At 42.9% G+C, this 27058-nt stretch overlaps 1 protein-coding gene across 1 annotated transcript in view; it reads left to right on the top strand.

Annotated features, from left to right (window-relative positions):
- Megf10 (multiple EGF like domains 10) overlaps positions 1-27058 on the top strand; it is a 156988-nt gene that overhangs the window by 106356 nt on the left and 23574 nt on the right. The window contains exons 8-13 of the mRNA XM_021150436.2: positions 90-226; positions 6260-6472; positions 12169-12343; positions 14049-14169; positions 14931-15094; positions 17390-17492. Of these exons, the coding sequence (XP_021006095.1) occupies positions 90-226; positions 6260-6472; positions 12169-12343; positions 14049-14169; positions 14931-15094; positions 17390-17492 (913 nt within the window). The remainder of the gene's footprint in view (positions 1-89; positions 227-6259; positions 6473-12168; positions 12344-14048; positions 14170-14930; positions 15095-17389; positions 17493-27058) is intronic.

The following is a 27058-nucleotide window of genomic DNA, read 5'->3' on the forward strand; positions in this document are numbered from 1 at the left end:
CTCCCTCTCTGCTGTCCCTGTTTTCTTCCTCTGCCTTCCCTGGTGCTGGCTGGTAGCCCATCTAATTTTCTGAGTCTCTTTGAATTCAGGGCACAGTGTGTGGTCAGCCCTGCCCTGAGGGTCGCTTTGGAAAGAACTGTTCCCAAGAATGCCAGTGTCACAATGGAGGAACGTGTGACGCTGCCACAGGCCAGTGTCACTGCAGCCCAGGATACACAGGGGAACGGTAAGGACACACTCGTGTTTCTCTGACTGCTCATAATGAATAAGATTCTAATTATCCTAATTAGAAGGAAAGTTTGGAGAGTCCAGGGAGCGTGCTCAGCATCGTGTGTCTATAACTGCTATCTAATACTTCAGCAGCATCCATGAAGTCTAAAAGTGTTCGGAAACCTCCATCCTCATGTAGTGTATAGAAACTGAGTCACAGAACAATAATAGTGAATTGGAAGAAATCAGAGAGACGTTAGAAAAAAAAGACAATAAAACGTCAGCTGGTCACAACCCATGACAAAGGTGTCATTTGAAATGTTGAGTGTTCAGCAAGATTTTGCTGAAAGGACCCTGATATATCTGTCTCTTGTGAGGCTATGCCAGTACCTGGCAAACACAGACGTGGATGCTCACAGGCAGCTATTGGATGGATCACAGGGCCCCCAATGGAGGAGCTAGAGAAAGTATCCAAGGAGCTGGGGGGGATCTGCAACCCTATAGGTGGAACAACAATATGAACTAACCAGTACCCCTGAGCTCTTGACTCTAGCTGCATATGTATCACAAGATGGTCTAGTTGGCCATCATTGGGAAGAGAGGCCTCTTGGTCTTGCAAACTTTATATGCCCCAGTACAGGGGAACACTAGGGCCAAGAAGTGGGAGTGGGTGGGTAGTGGACGGTATGGGGGATTTTTGGGATAACATTTGAAATGTAAAATAAGAAAATACCTAATTAAAAAAAAAACAAAGAAAGAAAGAAAGAAAGAAATGTTGAGTGTTTAGGACAGACACTTGACATTTTCAATATTTTTAGATAGATTTGAGATATGCGGAACCGGCATATGAGGAACGGGATGATTTTCAAATGGAACGTATACTTACGGTCTTATATAAAGTATAGCTTCCTTTTCATTGCCCAGAATATACTTAAGAATGTTACTCACTGGGGACAGAGAGAGATGGCTCCATGATTAAATGCATACTGACTTTGCAGAGGAAGGACCTGAATTTGGTTCCTAGCATCCATGTCAGATGGTTCACAACTACCCTCGTACCTCTGACCTCTGCAGGAACTTATACTCAAGACTATATACCACACACAGGCACATATGAACACACACACATCATCATCATCAGCAGCAGCAGCAGCAGCAGCAGCATCTAAATAAAAAAAATAGTCTTTGTATTTACTCTATTGTATGGAGGTGACAGCATCAGTTCTGTAGGAGAACTTAGAAGTCTGTGAAACAGAAGCAAATGGTTGCTTTTGCTGTCTGTGCTCCTGCAGCTCTGCCATGCATGGCTGGCCACTTCCTGTATTAAAGGGCAAACTTTTACCTCAGTGACTCTTCTCGCCCTGCCTCTTCAACTTTGCTCTAGGTCCTAGGAGACTGGACAGCTGAGTTCATTGCCTATGGCGTGGAGTCACAGTACAGTGACCTGTGGGGCCAACGGGCAGGCTGCCTAAGAACGAAGAGCCCACGTCCTTGTAATGTTTAGGATGACACTATTCCTCCAGCGTATGATAAGATTTATTAAACTGAAGGTCTTGGAGCAGTCCTGAAGCTTACCCACAAAGCTTTTGTGACTGGGTAGTGTGCAGGAACCGTGCAAACACTAGCAATTGTGCATTTGGCTAGTATCTAGGAACATTGTATAATTACACACCACTGTATTTTAATGATGTATGTAAACTAAAAAGGCATTTTTATCCAAATGGGTTTTTTTATATCCGAATTTCTACTTTAATTTTATGGCTTTCAATTAAATACTATGAGCTCCTCCACCTCTCTAGGCAGTGTCTGTATTTACTTATTAAATACATTTTCTAAGTATTTTGTAATTAAAAATTATCTTTAAGTATCTAACTGGGCATTTTCTAGATAAAGGAAAACTTGCTTTCAAATATTTGCTTCTTAATCTAATCCTTACTTTACCAATTTTTAAATTAATTTAAACGTTTTTTAACAAAGATTGGAATTGTTTAGTTTTGCAATGATAGTATCCTCCACTAAAGATGGCTGGTTTCAAAATATTTCTAATGATTTGCTCACTTCCTTATTTTACTTATTTGACGCTCTGAATTGCTGCTGACCGATAGGAGGTCAATGTGGGAATTCTTCCTTGTTGGAGATTCCTTTGAGTAATTATATGTTTGCTGTTTCCAGTTACTATGTTACCACAGTGTCTCTTTTCCAGTCCTTCATTTTGTTAAGATCTTTTGTTAGAAGTATCCACTTAATTTAATTAAAAGCCATCTTGTTGTTTATTAATACAATGATATAATTTCCTTTTGCTGTTTTGACTTATGAATTATAGACACCTTGATTATCCATTTTACAATGTAGGACTGGGCTACTCCATGCGACTTTGTAATTCTCCAGCCTTGCTCTAATCTGTGCTTAGACATTTATATTACAGAAAACAGGGTCAGGAAAAGGAGAGGAACAAAGCCAAGCAGAACTCAAGCAGTGCTTTACATAATGTTTTAGGCTCTAGAGATTTTAGAAACCTCACACCTCCAAGGTCAGTGAACACGTGCTTAGCGAAGTCGGAACACGGGGGAAGAGAACAGCTAATTTTCAAGTAAAATTTTGAAACTCAAGGAACGGGAAAAATGAGGTGGGACTGGACAGTTGTTCTACGCAAGCTGTTGTGGAGCATTGGCGATGGATGCCCTGTGGTTACGGTTTTCCATTGCTGTTCTTGCCTCTGTTTTGAGTTATTAACATATGCAATCCATGGTATGCAGAACGCACATTTGTCTCTATGAAAGATGACAGGGAGTGGCTGTGGGCAGTTTGTGGCAGGAGGTGGGGAGGAGATGCAAGGGTGGGGATTGTAAGTATCCCTTCACTTGTCTTGAGACGTCTGTGTGCCTGGAGTGGTTAGGAGGGGCTGCTCCACAGAGGCTGCCACGGCAGGCAGCTGCCAGCAAATACACCCAGGATGTGGGGCCGCCACCCCACCACAGGGAAACAAGTGGTGAGCCCTGCAGGCTGACGGGACAGCATAGCAGATGACAAATAAGAGGCTTTGAGGTCTGTGGAAAGACCGAAAAGGACACTGTGGTAAGGAGATACAATCCAGCGAAGTCGTCAAGAATTCTGGGGAGATGATCTGAGATCCTCACAAAACTCTGCTTGAAGATGCTTTAGAAGGCGCTAATGGTATCTCGGGGTCACTCTGTGGTTCTTTGATGATAAGGCAGGGCCCATGCCTATAAAGTCGTGCTCAGTGTGAATTCACAACTCAGTAAAGGAGTCTGTTATAGTGAACCCCAAGACAGCCCTGCCAGACCTGTGTTCTGCATGATCCCGAGAGTGAAGAAAGCTCGGGTACAGGCACAAAGTCAGGAACTGCAGCCCGGGATTGGAGAACAGCGCTGGTTTTCCATGCCGGGCCACTCTGTCTCTGTGACTGTGAAAAAGTTGGCTCTTTCCCAATTCCTTTGACACCCCCCCCCCCAGGACGGCAGCTCCAGATGTTACAAAGGCAGGCTGCTGACCCTGCAGTCCAGGTCTAATGAAGCATACGAGTCTTGCACACTGAATCATGATTCAGCTCAGCTATTCCGGTGACTCTGGGACGTGACATGCTCCAAAGGACAAGAAGGAGCTGCCACCCTGACTTCATCCCCAAGCTCACAGAGTGATACAAAGTAGAAATCAGAATGATATCAGTGTAAGGATGTTCCCTATTAATTAGTGTTTTGTCAGGTTTTGTCTACCTAATGATCATTCTTCTTCATTACTCCAAAACACTATTAGAAATTTCTTTCTTCTTTTCTTTTTAATAGAAATAGTCTTTTTTAAAAAAATAGCAATAGTTTAATAGAAATAGTTTTTTATATTTCTTTTCTGGTCAATTTTTATTACCCTCTGTTATTTCTCTGCCATCCTTCTGAAGAAAAATGTATTACTGATTCCCAAGATAGCCCTTCTTAATTTTCTTGTGGTACCATAACAGCAACTTGAACGGTTTGTAAGGGAAATGGTGATCTTAAGCTAGAGACCAAGCAGAGAGTCATAGCCACTCCGTGATGTCTATTTAAATAGAAAATGTTTGGTATGCACAGAGTCATCACACTGCACCTTATATATGTGTATAGTTATAACAGTGATTTAAAAACCACAGGAAAAGTCTCCACAAGAAAGCTGCCGGCTGCTTGAGTTTCCCAGGTGTGCATACCTAACCATGATTGACAGGAAGGTGCTGCGGTACTGACGGAGGGAACCTGCTGCCATAGCTACGGCTTAGACGGCAAACTCGAGTGAATTCGTTCTGCATTTATACTAGAAACTACTAGATCTTTAATTAGAGGCTAGAAAGATAAATACAGGCCGAGACCGGCTATTATACATTTTGCTTTCCAAGAGAAAGAAAATACTGTGCCAAGTCACAATGAGTCCGACAAATTAGTTCCCTGTGATGGGGCAACGTAACTTTGCTAGCTATCCGACATGCACCACTTCCAAAAGCCTTTACATCACTCTTAAACCACTTTAAAATCATGCAGATAACCCAAGATCCAACCTTTTCTTGATTAACACTAAAAACACTTATGTATTCACTCTGTGTGTTGGGGATGGGGTCGCGCAGAACATCTTGAGGAAGTCCGGTTCCTCGATCACGTGACTTCTGGGATCGCATTCAGGCTATTCGGTGTCTTTCCCCACTGAATCATCCCACCAACCAGAAGTTTAACATTTTGTTTTGTTTATAAGTTTATGGAAGAGGGTGAAGAACTCGTAATTTTTTTTTCCACTGGCGTTGAGTAGTATAAGGGTATCTTCTCAGACAAACTGCAAAAACAAAAACAAAAATAAAAACAAAAACAAAAAAACAATAAAACTAAAACAAAACCGCCTGGACCACGTGAATCACTGTACCACACCCGGTCTTTTTCTAAAGTGTACCTTTTAAAGGAACAAATCAGATGACTTGGTTTATAAAAGCATCTTGAAGGTTAAAAAATATTCATGTGCATACAGAAAAAAAAAACACAAAACAAAGATAGACACAACAACCTCAGAGTAAAGGGGTGGGAAAAAGTTGTAAAAAAAATATTCATGGCCTTTATAAAAATACTATGGTCTGAAAAATAGCTATACTTGTTCGTAGGTAGCTCTAAAGTCTACCACTGAATTCTTTTGAAGAATTCATTCAGCTAACTCCAGAATTTCTCTTGTGGTTAAGCCCTCAGTTAGCAGCGGGCTGACAAGTGTAGTGAGAGAGTTCTAGGAGCAGTGAAACCTGCTCTTAGGAGCCCCTCTTTGCTTTTCTTCATCAAGTTTAGTGCAGACTGGAGCCAGAGTCAACCAGCAAAACGTTAGAAGACTCCCAAGCTTTCCCCTCTATACTTAGCATCCCAATATTGACTCTCGCCACACCCTAGCATTAAAACTGTGCCCAGCCTGGTAGAAAGGCTGTTTCTCTTGGAACTGCTTCTGTGCCATTGCTTCTAAGCAGGTCTTGCTGCTTGCACAGTTCAGATCTGGAAAACACAAGACTGACCTACATTAAAAAAAAAAATCAGAGTCTGGCATGGCAGGAAAGCCACATGGGAAGTGTCTGCTGAGACAGTGACCCCTACTGTGCTGTGTGCTCCACTAGATGAGACTGCATGTCTGGCTTCTTGGCAGAATCCTCCCAATCACCTCACCTCTCCAAAAAGAGATTTGGCTGGCCCCGTTAACTATTCATGCTTTCTATGAAGTAGCTAGGAATCCTGTCATTCCTCCAGGGACCAGCCTCCCTCCTCAAGCAGCTTACCAAAGCATCTCTCCCCCTCTGAGCCATTTCTTCTTCGTTATAAAGACTCTAAGGTGGAACCTATAAACTTTATAACCTATAAACTGGGGTAGAGGGCCTCTGATTTTGGAAGTTCAGAATTCCTCGAGTCTTTGTATTTAGTTCTCCTGCTACAGATAGATCCATCTCGTTACTTTTCTATGGAATAAATATGAAATACTATGGGTTCACAAAGCATTTCAACCTGTATGCAATTAGGTTGAACCAACTGTTGGTCTCTTGTTTGAATAGGTGTCAGGACGAATGTCCTGTTGGGACCTATGGAGTTCGCTGTGCTGAGACCTGCAGGTGTGTCAACGGAGGCAAGTGTTACCACGTGAGTGGCACATGCCTGTGTGAAGCAGGCTTTGCGGGTGACCTTTGCGAGGCACGCCTGTGTCCAGAGGGGCTTTACGGCATCAAATGTGACAAGCGGTGCCCCTGCCACCTGGACAACACTCATAGGTGAGTGCCAGCAGCCTCTGGAAAAATATTTTCTTTTCAAGTTTTCACTTTAGTGACTGAAAGCCCATGTTCAAAGGACTAAGGTTATTGTTTGTGGGTAGCTATTAAGTTATTTTATCTATCGGTGGGGACTGGTAAAATTGATTTTTTTCTGAGATTAACAGAACTTTTCCCTAAAAGAAGGCTTGTGTGACATTCCCTTAGAAGCAAAGATACTGTGGAGAGAAGGGTTTAGCCAAGTTCAGAATGCGAAAGCATCATGCTCACTGAAGCTTCGTTTGCCTGACAACACATCTGTGGAAGCAGGAAAGGCTACAGAGAGGAAGTGGGAGGGTTTGTGAAAGTGCTTCACATGTGGCTGTCACATGTGGAATCACTTTCAGAACTGATCGCTCTGACAAAAATAAAAACCTCACGGGGGTCATTCAGCTCAAAAATCTCTCCAAAAATTTGGGAACAGGAAGCTATAATCCTGCCCACCCTACGGTGCTTGTGTCTCTGAAAAAATATCTTCCCACCTATTCCTTTCTTTGACCTCCTCCAAGGGCCAGGTACATATAACTTAGAATTCCCAGCCCAGTTGCAGACTTCTGGAAAAGATCAATTTGACAACAATCTAGTACAGTATACAATAGCTCAGATGTTAGCAGAAAGGATTTTGTTTGTAGTCAGTGCAGATGGGACTACATTTATATTTAGCCATATCAAATCCACAAGAGCTACAGAGACACAGAGGTATGCGGTTGGTCTATTCTTTAAGTCATTCCAAGGAACAGAAGAAAACTGTACTTTGTATTGTATTGGGATGTGTGTGTGTGTGTATGTGTGTGTGTGTGTGTGTGTGTGTAAGAAATGTACTCTCCAAGTGATTCAAGTAGCTTTGCTATGGTCAACTTTGGGTCTCCTTCATTGGAACATCTTATCACCTCTTATATGAAACATTTGAATATTTAGGTAATAAACTCTCTGCACAGATTTATATTTCAACTTTCTAGCATAGTTTACTCACAACAAACAAACGATGCCAAATTTAGTAGTGTTAGGCCATCAGGTATTTACTAGCCAATGACTTCTTACTGTGTGCTTAGGCTCAGGGTGGGAGTGTCTTCTGCTATTTGCCATAGGTTCACCTGGCAGAGCCACTGGAAGCTGATTGGTCCCGGAAATGCTCACTTCCTGTTTGCCATTTGGCTGGATGATAAGAATGACTAGGCCCATAGAGTCTCCAGAAGGGCAGCCTGGGCTCATTTTAGCCATCTGACTTCTAAAGGCAACCGTAAACAGGGCAAGCTCTAACATCTAAATACCTTTAAGCCTTTGTTTATGTCATGTTGCCCAATAATCATTTATAAGATGAATCAATCCTACAAATGGATCAATAGGTTCTACTTCTCTTCTCTCCTCTCCTCTCCTCTCCTCTCCTCTCCTCTCCTCTCCTCTCCTCTCCTCTCCTCTCCTCTCCTCTCCTCTCCTCTCCTCTCCTCTCCCCTCCCCTCCCCTTCCCTCACCTCCCCCTCACCTCCCCCTCTACCTCCCCCTCTCCCTCCCCCTCCCCCTCCCCCCTCCTTTTCCTTCATTTATTTATTTGGATGAGGTCTTATCATATATCCCTGGTTGACTTTGAAAAGTGTTATGTAGACCAAACTGGCCTTGAACTTGGCCTCTGTTTTGTAATAAGAGAGACCCCCTCCCAAATTGTAGCAGTTTATTTTTTATATATAGTTGAAATTCATTTAAGAATATTTACAAGTGATATTAATACTTTAAATCATGTTGAACCCAAAGACATTTTTACTGATACAGACTTTCGGGTGCAAACCTAAGTTTCATAGCATAGTTGGAGAGGAAAGGGTTTACTTTAGATTACACTTCCAGCTAATACTCCATCACTGAGGGATTTCAGGATAGAAAGGTAATAGGAACCTGGAGCAGAAATGATGAAGAAGGGGTACATATTGGCTCCATCTCTGCTCATGCTTACCTAACTCTGTTATATAGTCCAGACCCATTTACCTAGGGATGGTGCCACCCACAGTGGGCTGGGCCCTCCCACATCAATCATCAGTCAAGAAAATCCCTCACAGACATAACCCTAGGCCAATCTGATTGAGTCAGTTCTTCAATTGAGGTTCCCTCTTCCAAGGTGACTAAGACTGTGTCAAGTTCACAGTCAAAACTAATCAGGAGGCCACCAGTTGTCCTTGCATTGAGTGTAGTCCTCCTATAAGGAAATGAATGGAAGGAAATTCAGTGACTCATTCTGTTTTAGTCAATATTTCTTTCCAGTATTGGGGGTTGAACCCAGGATCTCACACATGCTACCAAGTACTCTATTACCGGTACCCTCCCAGGTCAGTATCTTTTATTTTGAGGCAGAGTCTCAGTGAGTGCCTAGGCTCACCTTGAATTTACAGTATGGCCCAAGCAAACCTGTAATCCTCCTGCCTCAGCCTCCTGAGTATCTGGGAATCACAGACCCATGTCACTCACATCAGCCAGCCAATATTATGTACATTTGGATGCCTGTTATAAGTTAGCTGTGAAACTGAAGAACTACTTTTTAAAAGTGGTTTTATTTATATGCATGCATAAAATGACAAATATTTCCATATGTGCTCAAGTGTATTTTCATGTGTAAAGCAATTTGTTCTTTAGACAGAAAACAGGTATGAAGTATATCACCCGCATGCTCCATTAGTAGGTCGCGTGCTCCATTAACTGACTGTGTGAGAGTCCATTGAGTGGCTCCAAACTGCTTTGGTGTCCGACACCTAGTTACACATTGCAGAATGCTAATCCTGGTGTCCTCAGTCCGAGGACCAGTGTGTTGGATCACCACTCACTAAGGGCTGTTGCTTATCATTTCTTAGTCTAGCCCGAAGTTTATGTTCACATAGTGATTTCTATTTTGTTTAGTATAAAGACCTAAAACATAAATAATACTTCTGTTTTTATTGTAAGTCATTTTTCTACCAAAATGTTCTCTTTTAGCAAGTTAAGTTAAAGTAAAACACTCTATTTTCTTTTACTTTTCTCAGATAAGAAGTTTTGCTCATATACATTTGTTTTGTTTTTACAATCCTGCTGACTTTGGTGCACAGTGCTATATCCTAAATTTTAGCCGTTCCTTTTCCTGACAAGTCTCCCCTGAATGCTTCTCACAAATTTTCCTTTTCCCACAGTTTCAAAACAAACCAACAAACCAGTGTTGAAGCCTGATTCAGTCACAACTGCACATGTGACCCTCTGAATAAGCCTTACCCCTTTCCAGGCCTCAGTTTCTTCATTGATGAAATGGGACTATGACTTTAGGTGGTCATGGGAACTGAGATAAACGGTGCATGTAGCTAAGTCAGGAGGGTGCTGTCACTGGTCAGTGTCCCGTAAATGCTAGCTGTGAGTGTCTGTGTTCACTTGATTTCACTTCAGATAGTACTTATTTCTCTGGGACTAGAGACAGTCTCCTTTGATGTAAGACTAACACTTTTGAAACAAAGCTTAGCTGTAACTCTGACTTTGGACACAGGTACTGTATTAGAGAGCCTTGTATCATGTCTCAGAGAGATGAGAAAGGATCAGGGTTTGTGTGAAAACTGGATCTGGAGTTGGCTATGTCCTTTCCATCTACTTACTCTGCAGTCTTTGCTGTGAGCCTACTGTGTGCTAGGAATGGGTAGCAGAAGAGACTTACTTCTTGTCCTCATAGATCTTGTGGGGACAGGGACGTTGGTGCAAAGTAAGTAGACTTTGCAGCCTGAGAAGTGAGCGAGGGAGGGGAGGATGCAGGGAAAGAGAACACAGGGGAGAGGGAGAGACTAATCCTGATGGGTAGAGAAGGCTTCTAGGAAGAGGAACAATGTCAGCTGAGACTGAGGACAAGATGGTTTTCATCAGATTCCTCCCCTCATGGCTCAGGACCTATGCAGAAGGAAGGAGAGAGTGTAAGACCCAGAGGTGATGGACGACTCCAAAGGAAACCACGCCTTCCAGACACAATACTCTGAATACACATGAAATCACAGAGACTCTGGCAGTGCACATAAGACTGCACAGATTCAAACCAGATAGGGACTCAGCACCTAGAGGGGGAAAGTGGACAGGGGGTACCACTCCCAACCAAGAAATTATCTGCAACTGGTACCCACTGGCAAAGGAAAAGAAAATGAGCTTTCTCCAATGGAGTTTCACTGGGTGTATTACTCACACTCTGGGGCAGGCCCCATGCCCAGGAGTAAATTAACCAACAACAAAAAAAATTAGCTCAGTGGGTTTTTTTTTTTTTAACTTTTTGGCTATATTTGCTCTGTTCGACCATTTTTTGTTGTTGTTTTTGTTTTGTTTTGTTTTGGTTTGGTTTGGTTTTTAGCCTTGCTTGCCTTTTACATGTTCATTTTTATTTTTATTTGTTTGTGTGCATTTCTTTTTTTGTTTTAAAGAGAGCTAGGGGAAACACAAAGTTGGGTGGGTAGGGAGGTGAGAAGTAACTGAAAATTGGAAGAAGAGGAAAACATGATCAAAATATATTGCACAGAAAAAATGAATGAAAAGTTAAAATATATTAGTCAATGATAGAAATAGAGAACAAGACTGTGCACCACAGTTCATTATTGTAATCTTAGCAAAGGCAGAAGATCTTGATTGTGAAGTCAGCTTGGGCTATGTAGCAAGGTCCTATAGCAATGAGCTAGCAAGCAAACAAACACACCAGCTAACAAAGCAATCCCCAGGCAGGTGAATGGAGGTACCACATTCAGAAGTGCAGATGACTGACTGGGGTGGATAGATGTAAAAGAAGGGAAGGAGGGGGCCCAGCCATGACACAGTAAGCTCCATATGACACCGAGATGCCAGGTGTTTGTCTGAGGATGATAGCAGGGATGATGCATACACATGTAGATCTTAGTGTGTCTGAGACCCTTGTCTTCATCCCTACATATCTCTCTTTCCTGCCAGGAGTTACAGTCCTTTAGGAAGACCATTTAGCAAATATCTAAATGCCAAGTAAATACATTTTGTTTGTCCTGTTTAAGGAGAAGATCTGGGCTCCATGGGGAGGGGAAACATCTTTACACAGACTTCCTATTGTCAACAGAGTTGGTTTGATTGTCAAGGTTTCCTGTGTCAAGAATCACACATGCATTGAGACAGCTTGCCACAGAGTGCTTTGTTGTGTCCCTTGCTTCCATGAGCATCTTAGCACAGCTGACATGCCCATTTGCTATGGGGCAACAGCTGGCTGCCTGGCCTGTCAATGTGGCTGCTGTTCCAGCCAGCAGCTGCTGCTTCACTATCAGGTAGATGGACTGGGAGGGGAACATGCAGCAAGGCCATTCGTTGCTTTTGGAATTCCTTGGATATCACACTTGTGCATTTGGCATTGAATGGAGCTGGTCAGTGTGCCTCATCGTGCTGCCTTCTTATTGAGTTAGTGCTTTCAATGTAAGACAATTACAAAGAATTTTAGGCAAAAAGGATACAGTTATTGTCATCACTCGAGTAGGGCATGAATGCTGATTTCATTCATCGTTTCTGCAGTCATAGTCAAGTAAGTCACACCACCCACAGGAATTAGGTTTAAACCATGTTCGTGGAATTACCAGCAACATTCGTGACTATTGAGGAAACAGCACTTGCACATGCTTCAAGTGTCATGTCTACCCCAGAATGATGTATTCATTTTCACCTATGTCTCTCAGCTGTCATCCCATGTCTGGAGAGTGTGGCTGCAAGCCGGGTTGGTCAGGACTGTACTGTAATGAAACATGCTCCCCTGGATTCTACGGGGAGGCTTGCCAACAGATCTGCAGCTGCCAGAACGGGGCGGACTGCGACAGTGTGACGGGAAGGTGTGCCTGTGCTCCAGGATTCAAAGTGAGTAACCTGGGCTCTGGAGGCAGGAGAGGGGTACAAGATGGAGAATGGCAGCAGCATTTTTTACGTGAGCTATTGTGAGCTAGAGTAAATGTGATCAAACCATTTACAGCACTCATGGGAAGGAGCAGTTTGAGATAAGTAACTCTACCATTCTACTGATGGCTGAGAACACTGATGACACTATCAAGGCCTCATTGATGCTCAATATTAAGACACATCAGGAAGTATGACCCATTATAGCTATTCCATATATGCTGGTTTTATTCTGCCCTGTTGGCAACAAAGAAATAGCTCTCCACGTGATTATCAGTTACTATTTTCAACGGTTTCTGTTTGAATTCCACAAAATTTAAAGACACAACATGCGCCAGGTTAGCATGATACTGTGTTCACACTCTGCGCATGGTTTTGAGGCCCCTTTGGGAGTTTAGATCCTACAAATGTACCCGTACTACACGGACACCAAACTGCGCCTGTGGTGCCTATGACTTCTTGGCTATTGGGAAGGGGAAATGGTCAACTGTGATTCCTTTCTTTCCATTGTAAAGAAGATAACATTGAACCCTGAAGAGTGTTGGTGGCCATTCCAGGGCACATAATGTAGAAAGACTGGGTTGTGGAGTCACAGAGCCAAGAGGACCTTTCCAGAGATTTCTGACCAGTGTCACAATTCTCAGGTTGACCCCTGAATTAACCTTCTCTTAAGAGTCTTCGTGTTTTTTGAAAAGAGAGGTCTCTAGGTCACCTTTGGTAGCTCAGTTCTATTTAATGCCCACTGCTGAATAAATTGAATCATACCACTGGCTGAGTATTGTTGCTCAACCATTAACAAAATTACATATTATACAAGGCAACCCGTGAAGCATTTAGAAGCATATAAACACTGATGTACAGTGTTGGTATTTTTGTTGACAATGAGTTTACAGCTATAATGTGTATATATATACACATTATATATATATATATATATATATACTTGCATAAGTATATATATATACTTGCATAAGCAATGGAGAAAGGTTTATTTTGGTGTTCTGTTATGAAGACAAATCTAAAGAAGTCATTGGACTTTTGTGGGGGGAGAGGTCCTATTTGATGTTTTATCATTGTACTGGCTAATTTTGTGTCAACTTGACACAGCTGGCGTTATCACAGAGAAAGGAGCTTCAGTTGAGGAAATGCCTCCATGAAATCCAACTGTAAGGCATTTCATCAATTAGTGATCAAGGGGGAAAGGCCCCTGTGGGTGGGACCTTCTCTGGGCTGGTAGTCTTGGGTTCTATAAGAGAGCAGGCTGAGCAAGCCAGGGGAGGCAAGCCAGTAAAGAACATCCCTCCATGGCCTCTGCATCAGCTCCTGCTTTCTGACCTGCTTGAGTTCCAGTCCTGACTTCCTTTGGTGATGAACAGCAGTATGGAAGTGTAAGCCGAATAAACCCTTTCCTCCCCAACTTGCTTCTTGGTCATGATGTTTGTGCAGGAATAGAAACCCTGACTAAGACAATCATAAACATGAGCCAGCCAGGATTGCACCTGAGTCTCCACAATTTGCATAGAAATGGTATTATAGCAACTTTCAAAAGTATAGAGTGTTAAAAATAGAGAAGAAACATAATTAGCATTGCCAAAGGATATTTGTGTTTTGTGCTGGCATGGATTTACTTGGTAAAAATAGCCCGTGTTCTGCTGTTCTGCTCATCCAGGGGACTGACTGCTCTACTCCGTGTCCTCTGGGACGCTATGGGATAAATTGTTCTTCTCGCTGTGGCTGTAAAAATGATGCTGTCTGTTCTCCTGTGGATGGATCATGTATCTGTAAGGCAGGTAAGAGTGTGCCTGTGAATCTTTTATCTGGTCCTGTTACCTCCTAGAGTCACTGGAAGGACACCCCGATGGGGCTCTAGTTCTAAATTTACTAAAATCATAAAATGATGGCCTCAGCATACCTCATCCTTCCCGAGTCCAGAAAAGAAACTCAAACTCGGTCCTCTCTGAAGTTGTTGCCAGCTTTCAAAGTCTGAGTCCATGATTTTGGGAAGGGTAAACAAGCAGACGTGTCTATGCCCCCAAATGGCCCAAGTTGGAATTGTGACAAGCAATATAGCCAGCACAGATTTTATGTGTGGCACAGAACGTGTCCTCCGTAGATGCAGCCAGGATCTTGTAAACACATTTTTCATACTTAATGGTTATTGCTTCAAAGCTGAGGCTAGTCTTCCAAGAACAAGCCTCTCACATAAACAGACAAAGCTTATCATTCTACCCTGAGCATCACAGCACATTAAAGTTGACCTCACTCCACATCCTTTCCCAGGAGCCCATGGGATGCTTCTCAGCATTGGCATCCCTGACTGATCACAAGGCACAGTTAGCTGTTTGGTTCCTCAGGGGTTCCTTTTCATTTCTGGTCGGTCAAGGCCTTTTGTGGCAGAGCCAAGGCTGTCTGCTACTGCTGGGACTGGGGCTGGGTAGCGCTGTCATGCATCTCCAAGATATCTGGTACAGGGAGACGTGGCTTGGAATGGCTCAGCGAAGCTCCCTGTTGCCTTTGTTTCCTCACACGCTCTGTTGTCCTTGTCATGCAGGCTGGCACGGGGTGGACTGTTCCATCCGCTGCCCCAGTGGCACATGGGGCTTTGGCTGTAACCTAACATGTCAGTGCCTCAATGGCGGTGCCTGCAACACGCTGGATGGGACCTGCACCTGTGCGCCCGGATGGCGAGGCGCGAAGTGTGAATTTCCCTGCCAGGTATGTGTGCTGTGCCTGGGTAGCCATGCCTAGAAGACTATGCCCGAGGGATGACTTCTTTGTATAGCTTGCTTTTTTTTTTTTCCTGACTGAAGGTGAATGAGTGTGACTCAGTCCTCAGTAACTATTAACAGGATTTGAAGTAGACAGAGGCTTGGAAAGGGATTGAGGGGAAATCAGCTAGGCAGGCTTTAAAGAATATCTCATTCTCTCCTATTGTCCCTCTGCTGATCTCCCAGCCCCCAATCCAGCATTTTCTTTGGTGGCAGCCAGGCAGCAGCACTGGTCAAACATCCAGTGTCTGCCTGTCAGCTCTCCAAGTATTTTGTTTCCATTATAATGGAAATCTGCAGGCTTTGGGGTGGGGGAGTGACAGGGGCTTGAAAAGGGAGCTGTGGCTGGTGTCACAGAAATGTGCACTGAAATGATGACAGCAGGTCTGGAAACAGCCTTGGCTAATGTAAATATTTCTGGAGGCACAGGAGTCTCCTCGGTGCACACTCCCTTCCCTAGACCTAATTTGGAGACATGCATCCTTAGAACGCGTCCTCCTCCATAGCTGCTGCAGGCTAGCTGATAGTGAATTGGGGAGTTCTGTGGTAACCTGTTGCATGCCTGCCTTCCAAAGCACTTCACTGACTTCCTGTTAGCATGAAGCTTTCTTCTTGAGCCATCAAGCATCTTAGGAGCAGCGGTATGTTCTTTTACCCCCGGGACATCATCAGATGACAATGTGATCCCCCCCTGAATTGGGCCATTTCAGAGACAGGGCTTCCACCAGACCTCCTTTTCTTCCTCTGGGTCTCCTCTTGTTAAGTACAACCCATTTTCTAAAAGAAAGGATTCCTGCCCTGCCCTGCATTATTCTGTGCTCCCTAAGCCCCCAGGAGTTAAGCTAGCTTTGCTGTGTCTGTCCAGACCAGTGAACCAATTAGCAATGCCTGGAGCTGGTCGTCTCTTACTTCCTCATTATAGACAGAGTGGGAACCCGGTATATGCTGCCCATTGTTTTGCATTTGATGTATTGGTAAATCTGGGGAGTCTGATGGCTCAGGGGCTTCTGTTATAGCAGAGCTAACTGCTGTGCAATCCTGTAGGACATTAGTGGAGCCTAATAAGTAGTTTAGTTGGTTTCTTTGCTTAATAAATTCTAGGCAAGAGATTACATCATCTAACACCCGCTGCCTGGTACTGCTGTTTCCATGTCCCCTCCCCCAGTCGCTGGGCTGTTTTCCTCATTGTTTGGGTGATACAGGGACGTTGGTAGGTAGCATCCTACACCAGTCCCAAGGATCTAGGGTATCAAATAAGATTTCACTCCAAATAGAAGCATTTCTATTTCTTCCTCATGAGTCTTGCCCATCACCCCAGAGTCTCCTCTTCATTGGACAACTCAACAGTCGAATGTACTTGGAGGGGTGGATGAGGAGGCTGCCAATGGAATGTGCATTTACAGTTCTGAATCATAATGTTCTACACAGTTCAGCCTCTTTCTGAGAAAAGAAGCTATGTAGTAAAGAAAATAACAATAGATTTTCAGTTTTCTTTATTATGTCATGTATTCCACTGACAACAGTTCAAATCAATATATAATATATATATACACATATACATATATACACATATGTGTATGTTTATGTATACATATATTTACATATGTATATATACAAACATACACTCAGGCACTAGATAGATTAGACAGATAAGTACATAGTAAATACATAGATACATACTATAGTAACATCTATATGTTACTATATTACTATGTTTCAATGTAACTATGTTACTATGTTGCTATAATAACATCTATGTATCTATGTACTTACCATCTATCTATCTACTGTGTACATGTATGTTTGTGGTGTGTGTGTGTGTGTGTGTGTGTGTGTGTATGTGTATCGTTTTTAGGTGGACAAAGACCTCTTTCTCCTCCAAGGAAGACAATTATAGGGAAGTCTGAACTTTGTTGTGAGAATAATTAGAGACAAGTGAGCGTTTGTTTATGAGTTGTGGTAATGATAAGAAAAAGGCTCTCTCAGTCAACTAGCATGCTTATACTTATTGTATGTATGCATATGTATATGAGTGGTTTAACCATGCAAATCTCCCAACTATTGTATCAGGGCTAAGCTAGCGTTGAAGTGATTTTAACATGCTACCTCCTCAGGCTTGCATTTTGCATCATGGGGAGAGGTGGTGCAATGTATGTTCCTAAGAAGCATGTCAGGGCCTTGTTTGTTGTCATGTGAATACCTAGGTTTGTCATTGCTGGCTTTGATGTTCCCTTCCTTGTAGGATGGCACTTATGGGCTGAACTGTGCCGAGCGCTGTGACTGCAGCCATGCAGATGGCTGTCACCCCACTACAGGCCATTGCCGCTGCCTCCCTGGATGGTCAGGTAGGAGCTTCGGGCAATGTTTGAAAGAGATAACCAACACTTCAGTGTCTAATGGTGTTGCTTGCTCCTTTCAAAGAAATGCAGAAAGCTCAGTTTTTCAGAAAAAAATTCAAAATGCAGTAAAGTCCCCAGCAAGGGGACACATTCTTGCCATGAAATGTTAAGTGTTGGGTGTGACTAATCAGTCACCCACGGCAGTCACATCTATTGAGCTGGTTGTTCATGAATGATCTGGTTGCTAAAATGCAGGCCAGCAAGATTTCTGTGATATTTTTTGATTATTGAGAGAAATGAAAAAAATAAAATAAATCCCCAAACTATAATTAGAATCACTATAGATATAAAGCTAATAACTACTACTAATATAGTTCATATACAAATATTGAATCTCTTTCCTAGAAATTAAAGTTAAACACTGTATCTTTGTCAAAAATTTGAGTCCTGAAAAATTCATGGTCTGACTGAGCACACACTTTCTAATACAGTAGAAACTCCCTCCTTATTTTATGTGGCTTTATGACTTCAGCTAGGAAGTTTATCAGGAGTGTCATGGTACTGGAAGAAAATGATGTTTTTACTCATGATGCACAAGTTTGCTTAGACATTTAGTGCCATCTTCAAAGCCCACAGTAAATCGTGAGCAAGAACATCGCTCTTCTTGCAGGACTACTTTGCATTTCCACCAACAATATCTGAGCATCCCCGCATCCCCGCCAGCGCATCTGTCCTGCTGGCGACATCCATCTCCATGGGTGTGAAATGGGCCCTCTCTGAGGTTTTGTTCTCTGCTCCTCTGGATCCATCCTGTGCATTTATTGACCACCTATAACCCTTCTCGGTAGAAATATCTATTTAGAGCTGTCATTTAATTTTTTTAACTGACCTATTTTTCTTTGTGTCATTGAGTTCTAAGACCACATTATATAAATGTTTACCAGACATGATTTGCAAACATTTCATCGTATTTTCTGTTTTATTTTTCTTTGTTATTTTTCATAGTGTCCTTTGAAGCAGAAGTTTCTATTCTTAGAGTCTACCTTGTCTAATTTTAAAATGCTGTTCCCTTGTGCTCTTTGGTATCGATTCTAAGGAATCAAGCTGGAGAGATGGCTCAGTAGTTAAGAGCACTAGCTGCTCTTCCAAAGGTCCTGCGCTCAAGCCCCAGCGAGCGCATGGTGGCTCACAACCATCTATAATGGTTATCTATTTTATATCTATATAAAATAGATAAAGAAAGAAATCTTTTTTAAAAAAAATAAGGTATCAGTTTTTTGAAGACTATTCTATCCCCCTATTGAATGTTTTAACTTATTCCTTGCCGGAAGTCAATTTCCCATAGACGTGAAGCTGATTTCTGGATGTTCTATTCAATCACACCAGTCTGTATGTTTGTTCTCATACTAGTAAAATTCTTCCTTGATTGCAGGAGCTTTGTGGGAGGTTTTAACTTGGGAGAAGTGTGGACATTCCAACCTTGCTCCCTTTTTATGGTTGGCTCAGTCCAACCCTGAAATGCTGGAGCCCTTGAATTTCCACATGGGTTTTAGCTTTAATACATTAATCTCTCAAAATAAGCAAGATGGAAACTTAATGGGGTTTAGCTGATAGATTAATTTGGGGATGCACTAGAAATTCAGCCACATTGAATCTTCACATTAACAAGCATGACCTGTCACCAGCAACCCCTTCAAGGGCACCTTTAGCCCTTCTAGAATTTGCTGAGCCCTTCTTCGGTTGTGGAAAGGCAGAAGAAAGCAGTGATGAACTGTCATGAGTCAGTGTCATGTGTTATAGTGCCATGTGTCAGTGCTACCATATCAGATAGGGTTAGCTTGTACAATGACTTCCTCTGCCATCAGTAGGAGTGACTCATGGACTCAAGGCCTCTGTCCCTGTTGTTCCTTCTTGCCTTGTGAACTTGGCTTTATAGTACGAAAGTCCACCTTTCTATGTCCCTTATCACTGCCCTTGAAGCTGGCCTTAAATAGCATCTGTGATTTCACTAGAGCTTTTGAGTTTTGCAAAATGGACAGACCAGTATTTCATTCTCAGTGACTTTAGTGAGAAAAATAGCACTGATTATCCGGTAAATTCAGAGTGATCCTAACAGAGAGGCCACATTACTTGATTTGGGTCCTACTCTACCAAAATCTACTTCTGTCTTATAAATACATAGAGAATGGGAGGTATTCTTGAACATTCCAGTCAGAACTCAGGTGTCAACCTACTCTGATGATTTAAAGCCAGGCTATAAAAGGCATACCCTAGTATACAAGAGGAAAACAAGAGATGAGCTGGCTTAAAGCCAGTCAGAAAATGTGTTCCTGGCATTCCACAGTCTGGGTCATGGGGTAAGACAAATTATCCCCCATCTGGCCTTAGACCTACCAGGCTCCTGTGGGAATGCACTGGCTTTGCCACACAATGTGATCGTATAATCTTCTCCCCATCTGTGACCAGCCTGCTGCTTCCTGTCTCATGTCATGGATCTCTCTCTCTCTCTCTCTCTCTCTCTCTCTCTCTCTCTCTCTCTGTGTGTGTGTGTGTGTCTGTCTGTCTGTCTCTTTACTCTGTAGCCTGTACTTATGTCTCTAATTTTGCTCTCAGGCCAGCCCAGTGGTTCTAGTGACTCATTTCTCTGGGTCTTCCATGGGCCTGGGTTTATAAGTAGCTGTCTGTTGTAGGCTGTTTATTGAGCCTGCTAAAAGGTTGTTCCCCACACTCATAGTACTCACTTGGTACAAGCAAACATATGTGTGTGTGCATGGGGGTACAGCTTCAGAAAGTTTAAAAACACATCACAGTCGGAATGAGAGTTGGATTACTTTTTCTGAACAGAAAGAACAGTTTCTGTACAATATTTACACAGGACATCATTTCATTGTCGGCCATGAATAGACTCAACTTTTTTTTTTCACTGATAACTAAGTTGTTTTGACTAAGTTCCTTGTTAAGATTCTTCTTACAACAGGAAGGAGGCTTTGTTTTTTAACCCAGGAGCCAGGTTTCGGCCAAACCATTACCATAAGCTCAGGAAGGCACAGGAATTGGTCTACTTTTTTCTTTGTTGCTGAGCTTGTTCTAGGTGCCATGCGAGGGATGGCTTGCTGGAGAGGGTCCAGCCTGATGTAATGGGGAGGCGTCCTGCACCTCAGTGAACTGCAATCTAGGGCTTAGGCTCTTCTCCCTGACTGAGATAATAAAAGTGGAACTAAGTGTTCAGCCAGTGAGGACCCCAGCAGGGGTGGCCATGAAGGGGAGATTGGAAGCGGAGGGGAGGACATTAGTATCCGTAGACTGCAGAGCCATCACCTCCTCTTCAAAGGAAGTCTGATTTCTTAGCCTGGAGTCATCACCACCCAAAACTTTGCAGTGTTTTCTCAGGTTTGTATCTTCCTAAAGGAACTGAGATTTTAAAAACAGGAAGACCATCAGTCATTCTTATTTTATTTTTATTTTTTATTTTTTTGGTTTTTCGAGACAGGGTTTCTCTGTGTAGCCTTGGCTGTCCTGGAACTCACTCTGTAGACCAGGCTGGCCTCAAACTCAGAAATTCACCTGCCTCTGCCTCCCAAGTGCTGGGATTAAAGGCGTGCGCCACCACGCCCGGCTCATCTGTCATTCTTATTAGGGGAGTGAGGGCCTTGTCAGCTCAAATGGCATAACTTCATTGAAATTATATATGTATAATATTATATATAAATATATTAACATATATTTATATGTGTAATATATAATAAGTTAATATAAGTTATATGTGTGTATACATAATAATTATTAAATAAAGAAGAGCCTACAAATCTACAAGGAAGCAGGCAAGGATGGATATAAGGCGGGGTTTGAGAGAGGGAAGGGAAGGAGGAGAAATGACATAATTATATACAATTTCAAATATTCTTTTAAATGAAGGAAAGTAGATCTACACATTAGCATGTTTTAGCAAGGTAAAACTGTGAATGTTAACCGAAACTCAAAGTGCATTCAATATTCTAACTTCTCTTTCTCGAATTAATGCACCACTTTTACAAAGAAAGGAAGTACCCGTTTACTATACATAGATATTTAAAACCTCAGTTTGTTGACAATTTGAGTGAATAAATCATTTTATTGGAAAGAAAGAGACCTCATTGGAAAGCTGAGGAAATGAAATGCCACTGGAACTGGAATACACATATTAACTCTTTTGGATCCGAGGGGCACGTGTTACTGTGATCAAGGATATTGAGGCTGCCTTAGGCTTTGTACACATCAGTATACACACTGCACACACATACACACGTGCACTCACATACCATATCTGGTGTGCACAAACACATCCCACATGGTTATAAACTGAAATTAGCTTTTCAGAAATGATTGAGCAATTCCAGATGAGATATAAATAGACAGATTTACATAGATAGATGTACGTGAATATGCAGTTTTCAAGAGTAGTAGTGGAGTCACAGGCTTTATGAAGTTTTTCTTAAAAAAAAAACAAAACAAAAAAACGGTAGAAACAGGTTGATGTTTCTTCCTGTCTGCTCTGGGCTCAACCATCCAGGAACACCTACTCACTGAGCATTATAGCTAATCACCGTTTAATTCCAGCTGCCTGAAAACACTTGTGGTCTGTGGCCTGGCTCCCAGCTCTGGCCAAGATCACTGTCACCTGGGAATGGCTTTCATTTGCATGTTCCCAGTTGCCATCTAACACCTACTGAATGGGAGTTTGGAGAGTGGAAGAGAAGGGGGTGGGGAAGAGGAGAAGAGGAAGAAGCTCTCACCAGTCCATGAAGCATTTTTTTGTGCAGAATCTGAAAAGATTTAACAGTCTCTCAGGATGCTCTCCTGGGCACACGGGTTGAGCTGTGTGTCTTCCAGAGGCGCTTGTCTAGAATGCTACCTACCCATTACTTGGTAGTCCTTTCTGTCATTTAAAAAGTTAGCCCAGTCGCCAAGAGAGTGGCATTCTTCAGTCTGTCTAGTGGAATCTGGTACATCTTATCTTCCTGATTATTGATTATGGGGGCAGGGGACCATTTCTTGACAGAAGCCTCATAGCAATAATAAAAGAAAAGAGGATGCTCAAAGATGCCTCTGTACCTGAACAGGAAAATTGAATACTAAACTCTTGGAAAGGGGGTAAATGTCACAGCAGCCCTTGATACCCCTGGGAAAGTGGGTGGGATCACACAGTGTGGTAGAGTAGGGAGACAGGAATGCAGAATGGAATCAGAGGTGGGGCCCTCACCTGAGCCCAGCCAGGAATGGGAGGCCTGAGAGGAGAACCCATGGGCTACCAATAACAAGAAATCAGCTTCTCCATGGCCCCCAGAAGCAGCACTAAGCAGCCTTTCTGTCCTACACCCCACTGTGACCACCGGGGCAAATGAAAACTACCTTTGGGGTTCATCTATTCCTACGTAGCTCTCTGCCACCGTAAGACTCTCAGCGATGCCGATATAATTACCACCAGGGGCTTGAGGCAGGGCAGGAGGGAGACATCCCAGAGTCATATAAGCGAGAATCCAAGTTAAAGTCCATAACTACATTAGAGGGTTTAGTCAATATGCAAGGTGCCAAATAACCACAAGTGGACACGACTCACTTCTAGAACCCTCTAGATGTGGACGCGTAGGGCACACGTCCAGTCTGTATGTCTGTTCCTCACTTGATGGACAGAGTATCTGAAATGAGAATGGCCCCAATAAAGCCCCTAGCTTTCCCACTCTGCCCCACAGCCTGCTGTTTGTCTTCACCCAGAGCTGTACTAAGGCAGGCAGTGATTGCTAGCAGGCTGGTCTTGCGGCTACAGATGTGAGCCTCCCTGTTATCTATGACTGAGAGAGACTTTTTGTCAACATCCAATAACAAGGTGTCATTCCACAACCACAGTCGAACGTCTCCATGTTCTTTCTACACCAGCGTGGTGGTTGTGCACTGGGAATAAAGACATAAAATAGTATCAACCCCTTTCCTGTTCTGCCAGGATAAACTATGGACAGAGGTGGTGGATCACTTGCCTCTGCCGTCTGTGCCATCACTTTGAAGATGTTGGGGATTGGGAAATAAAGAGAATTTATGACCAGATACCGTGGCTCTTCTCCTCCACTCATCTACCCCACGTATTATTAACAAATATCTGTTTTCCTCTAACATGTATTTAATAGGTTGCTGGCTAGGGTCAGGACATTGAATCAAAATAGTTTTCTTTTTTTTTCCCCCAACATGCCAGACATTGTAATATTAGCATAAGAAGTATGAGGATTTGGGGCTATGCCTTTGAGAGGGGGAATAATGACGTGTGTCCCAGATGATTTATTTACTACATTCATGCAATCACAAGTGCCCAGGGAATGCTGGTTTCCCGGGGAGGTCCCCGGCTTAATGCTTCAGGCATTAAATGTATGAACATCTCTTTAGTGCTGCCTAGCTGAAGTTTATCACGGTCATTCAGCCATTGCCTAGCAACTTGAGAAGCCTATCAATGGGCTCTTTGTCCCCAGTCCTGGCAAAAACACTCCCTCACTCCCTCGCAGATCTCCTTATCAGCATTCAAAATTTTATCAGGAAGACATGTTTCCATTGAGCAAAACTGCTTGCAGCTCTAAACCCACCCTCTTCCCATTTGCCCCCGTCCTCCAAATATTTTAGAAATTATTTTCCGAAGCAACTAGTTTTAAAGTTTTTAATCTGCCCCTTGGTCAACATCCCAAAGAAATTGTCTTAGAGTGTTTCATTATTTTCCTATTCCTCTTTAGTTGGGGATAACGGCTCCCAGGACACCTTCCTGATTTGGGAAGCTTCCTGATTCAGGAAGGAAAAGGTGCTAACACACACAAGGACCTATGTCGTGAGGACCCCCTGCTCTGGCTTCTGCCCTCCTGAGGCCCCACGTGCAGGGCAAGTGTTTTCCCACTACTCACTGGTCACATCCTCTCTGCATACACCACCCCAGAGGCAGACACACTGAAAACATCACCTCCTTAATCAAGACACCCTGGTACCCAGGGCCAAGCATTACCCTCCATGTGTGTTAGTTCCTAGATAGTGAGTGCTGCCAGGCTCTCTCGATCTCACAGCTGACAGGATACATTGTTTTGGGTAGGGTAGAGAACAGAGGAACTTTCCACTTGCATCTTCTCCTTCTGTCTCTAGAATTCTTCTTCCCTTGTGGGTGGCTTTGTTCTGGGTCTTCTCATTTTTTTTTCCATTTGTCACCTCAATAATCTCAATCTGTCTCCTGACTTTTTGTCTCCAAGACTCATCTCTTCACACCATCATCCACTCTCCTATGAAACACAAATGTATCCATGCCATCATCCCTCATTTGGTCTCTGATAACATGGCATATGAGTGTGGGGGCAGGGGAGGGTCTCCTCCCACAGTAGGATGCTTTTAGCTATTCTCCATGGGTCCATGGTTGTTCACATGCTTCTCTCGGTATTTCTAGTTCCTAAGTTTCACCTGTTCCCAACGTTGGCAAGTTCTGAATACTTGTGAATGATTCTGCAGTACTTGTTGGGACTTTGAGTTGTGTACCCACTGTTCCCTCAGCCTAGACCTGTCTTTCCTCTTCCTTGATCCAGGTCACTAGACAAAGCTGGGGGTGTGACTTGTGGCTTTATCACCCTGGAGTTAACGTTTTTTTTTTTTTTTTTTTTGAGAATGTCTTACCAACAAGCCAACACTAGCTAGATTCCTAGAAGGCATACTGACTTAAATTATTTTTCATCTTTGGCAAATAAGGAAACAAAGATACGTTTCGTGGACCCTACCAAAGTTGGCAAATATGAGATCAATAGAAATAACGAGAGGATGGGGGGTATTAAAGCAAATTCACAATTCTCTCAGCACCTCTTGATCTTGGAGCATGCCTCACACATCCCTGACCTGATGCCAAACGGTGATTCAAAGAAACACTTCACCAGGACTTAATTGTGATTCTCACTGCCTGAAGTTTTACACTTTGGTATTTACTTCTTAGATTCTCCAAATTTGGGCCTTCTTGGAATATTAGTAATCTCTAGGAAAGAGAGGATCCCAGCAGTAATAGATTTATCATGCCCTTCCTTGGATATATAATAAAAGAGATGGCAAGAAGCATGGAGGATCTGAGGAGAGGTAGGGATGTAGGATAAAGGATGCTGCAGAGGAAAAGCACCATCTTGCTAGGCTTGTCTCATCTCTAACACTTGTCTTGAAATAGATGAGGTGTCAATATCTACAAAAAGACGACTCCTTTACTACCCAGAATAAAAGAAGAGAGTTGAATTTCCAAGAGAGAACAGAAAAATGGGATGTTTATAATTTACATTAGACAGAAAGTTTTCTTTTGCAATCCTAAAAAGTAAAGAAACCAAAGCTATTTAAAAAGCATGCTTGGATCCGTTGAGATATGCTTATATACCTGCAGGCAGGCAGTCTCCGAAACAGAATGATGGGTACATCATGGGAAACATGGTGGATCCCCCACCCCCAGCCCCAGTTGGTCTCTTTGCTGTTTCATGGTGCTTTTTGCTTATTGAAAAAATTACCTTGATGAAGTTGATCATGACAGATGGGTGTTCTAGCCAGCTGGACAAGTCTCTTGAGGGAAGAGGAATCAAGTACCAAGCAAAGGATCACTTAATTTACATCTGGCCTTCAGTCATTTTTCATAACTAACCCTGTGTGCTTATCCACAAATCATGTTAATCTATAATACTCAAAACCAGAGTGGTGGTGACTCTGGTTGTCAACTTGACTACATTTGGGATTCACCGTAACCCAAGTGGCTGGGTCTACCTAGGAGGGATCCACCTTTAATCTGGGCCCTACCTTCTGGTGGCAGCCTATGTAGAAGACACAGAAGAAAGGAGGGCTTCCTCTTTGCCTGCTTGCCCTTCTTACCAGCAAGTTCGTTCCCTCGCTGGCATTAGAACCGACGTCTTTGGTATCCTGTTGTATACTGCGACATCGAGGTTTATGAACTGAACAACTATTGGATTCTTTGACTTTCTGCCAGCAGGCAACTATTGCTGGAATAGCTGGACCACAGCCTGTAAGCCACTCTAATAAACCAGAGTATACATATCAGAGATTACCCAATCAGTTCTGTTTCCCTAGAGAATCCTGACTAATACAGCTATATATTACAGCTGTATATTATATATTATAGCTGAATTTAGATGTGATGTGATTTGGCCAACAGTTGATAAAGTCACTTTAAATGGCCAAGTATCAACCCTCAAACCCCATTCTGCATTAAAAAAAAAAAGTACTGAGAAGTCAGAACTAGTTTTCAGGTTGACTATAAGGTTATCTGGGTAATTGTTTGGGCTCCACATCCTCAGGCTTCCCTCTGAGATTAACCTGAATGGCTCTGGGTCAAAATGCCCAAGGACGTCTGAATCTGGGAAGCAGGTGGTCCCTTACCACCTTGGCTGTCAAACGAGAGCCCTGGCTTACTGTAAGGACGGAAAGCCTGAGTTCCAATGGAGAGGGAAGCCCCAGGCATGTTGGTTACCCTTGCTAGTATTTTCTTTAGATGTGAAACAAAGCTTACATTTGCAGCCTGCTCCTGAGTTCGAAGCTCCTCTGAC

The sequence above is a fragment of the Mus caroli genome, unplaced genomic scaffold (assembly GCF_978045245.1).
Source record: "Mus caroli unplaced genomic scaffold, Mus_caroli_1 scaffold_19, whole genome shotgun sequence".
NCBI lineage: Eukaryota > Metazoa > Chordata > Mammalia > Rodentia > Muridae > Mus > Mus caroli.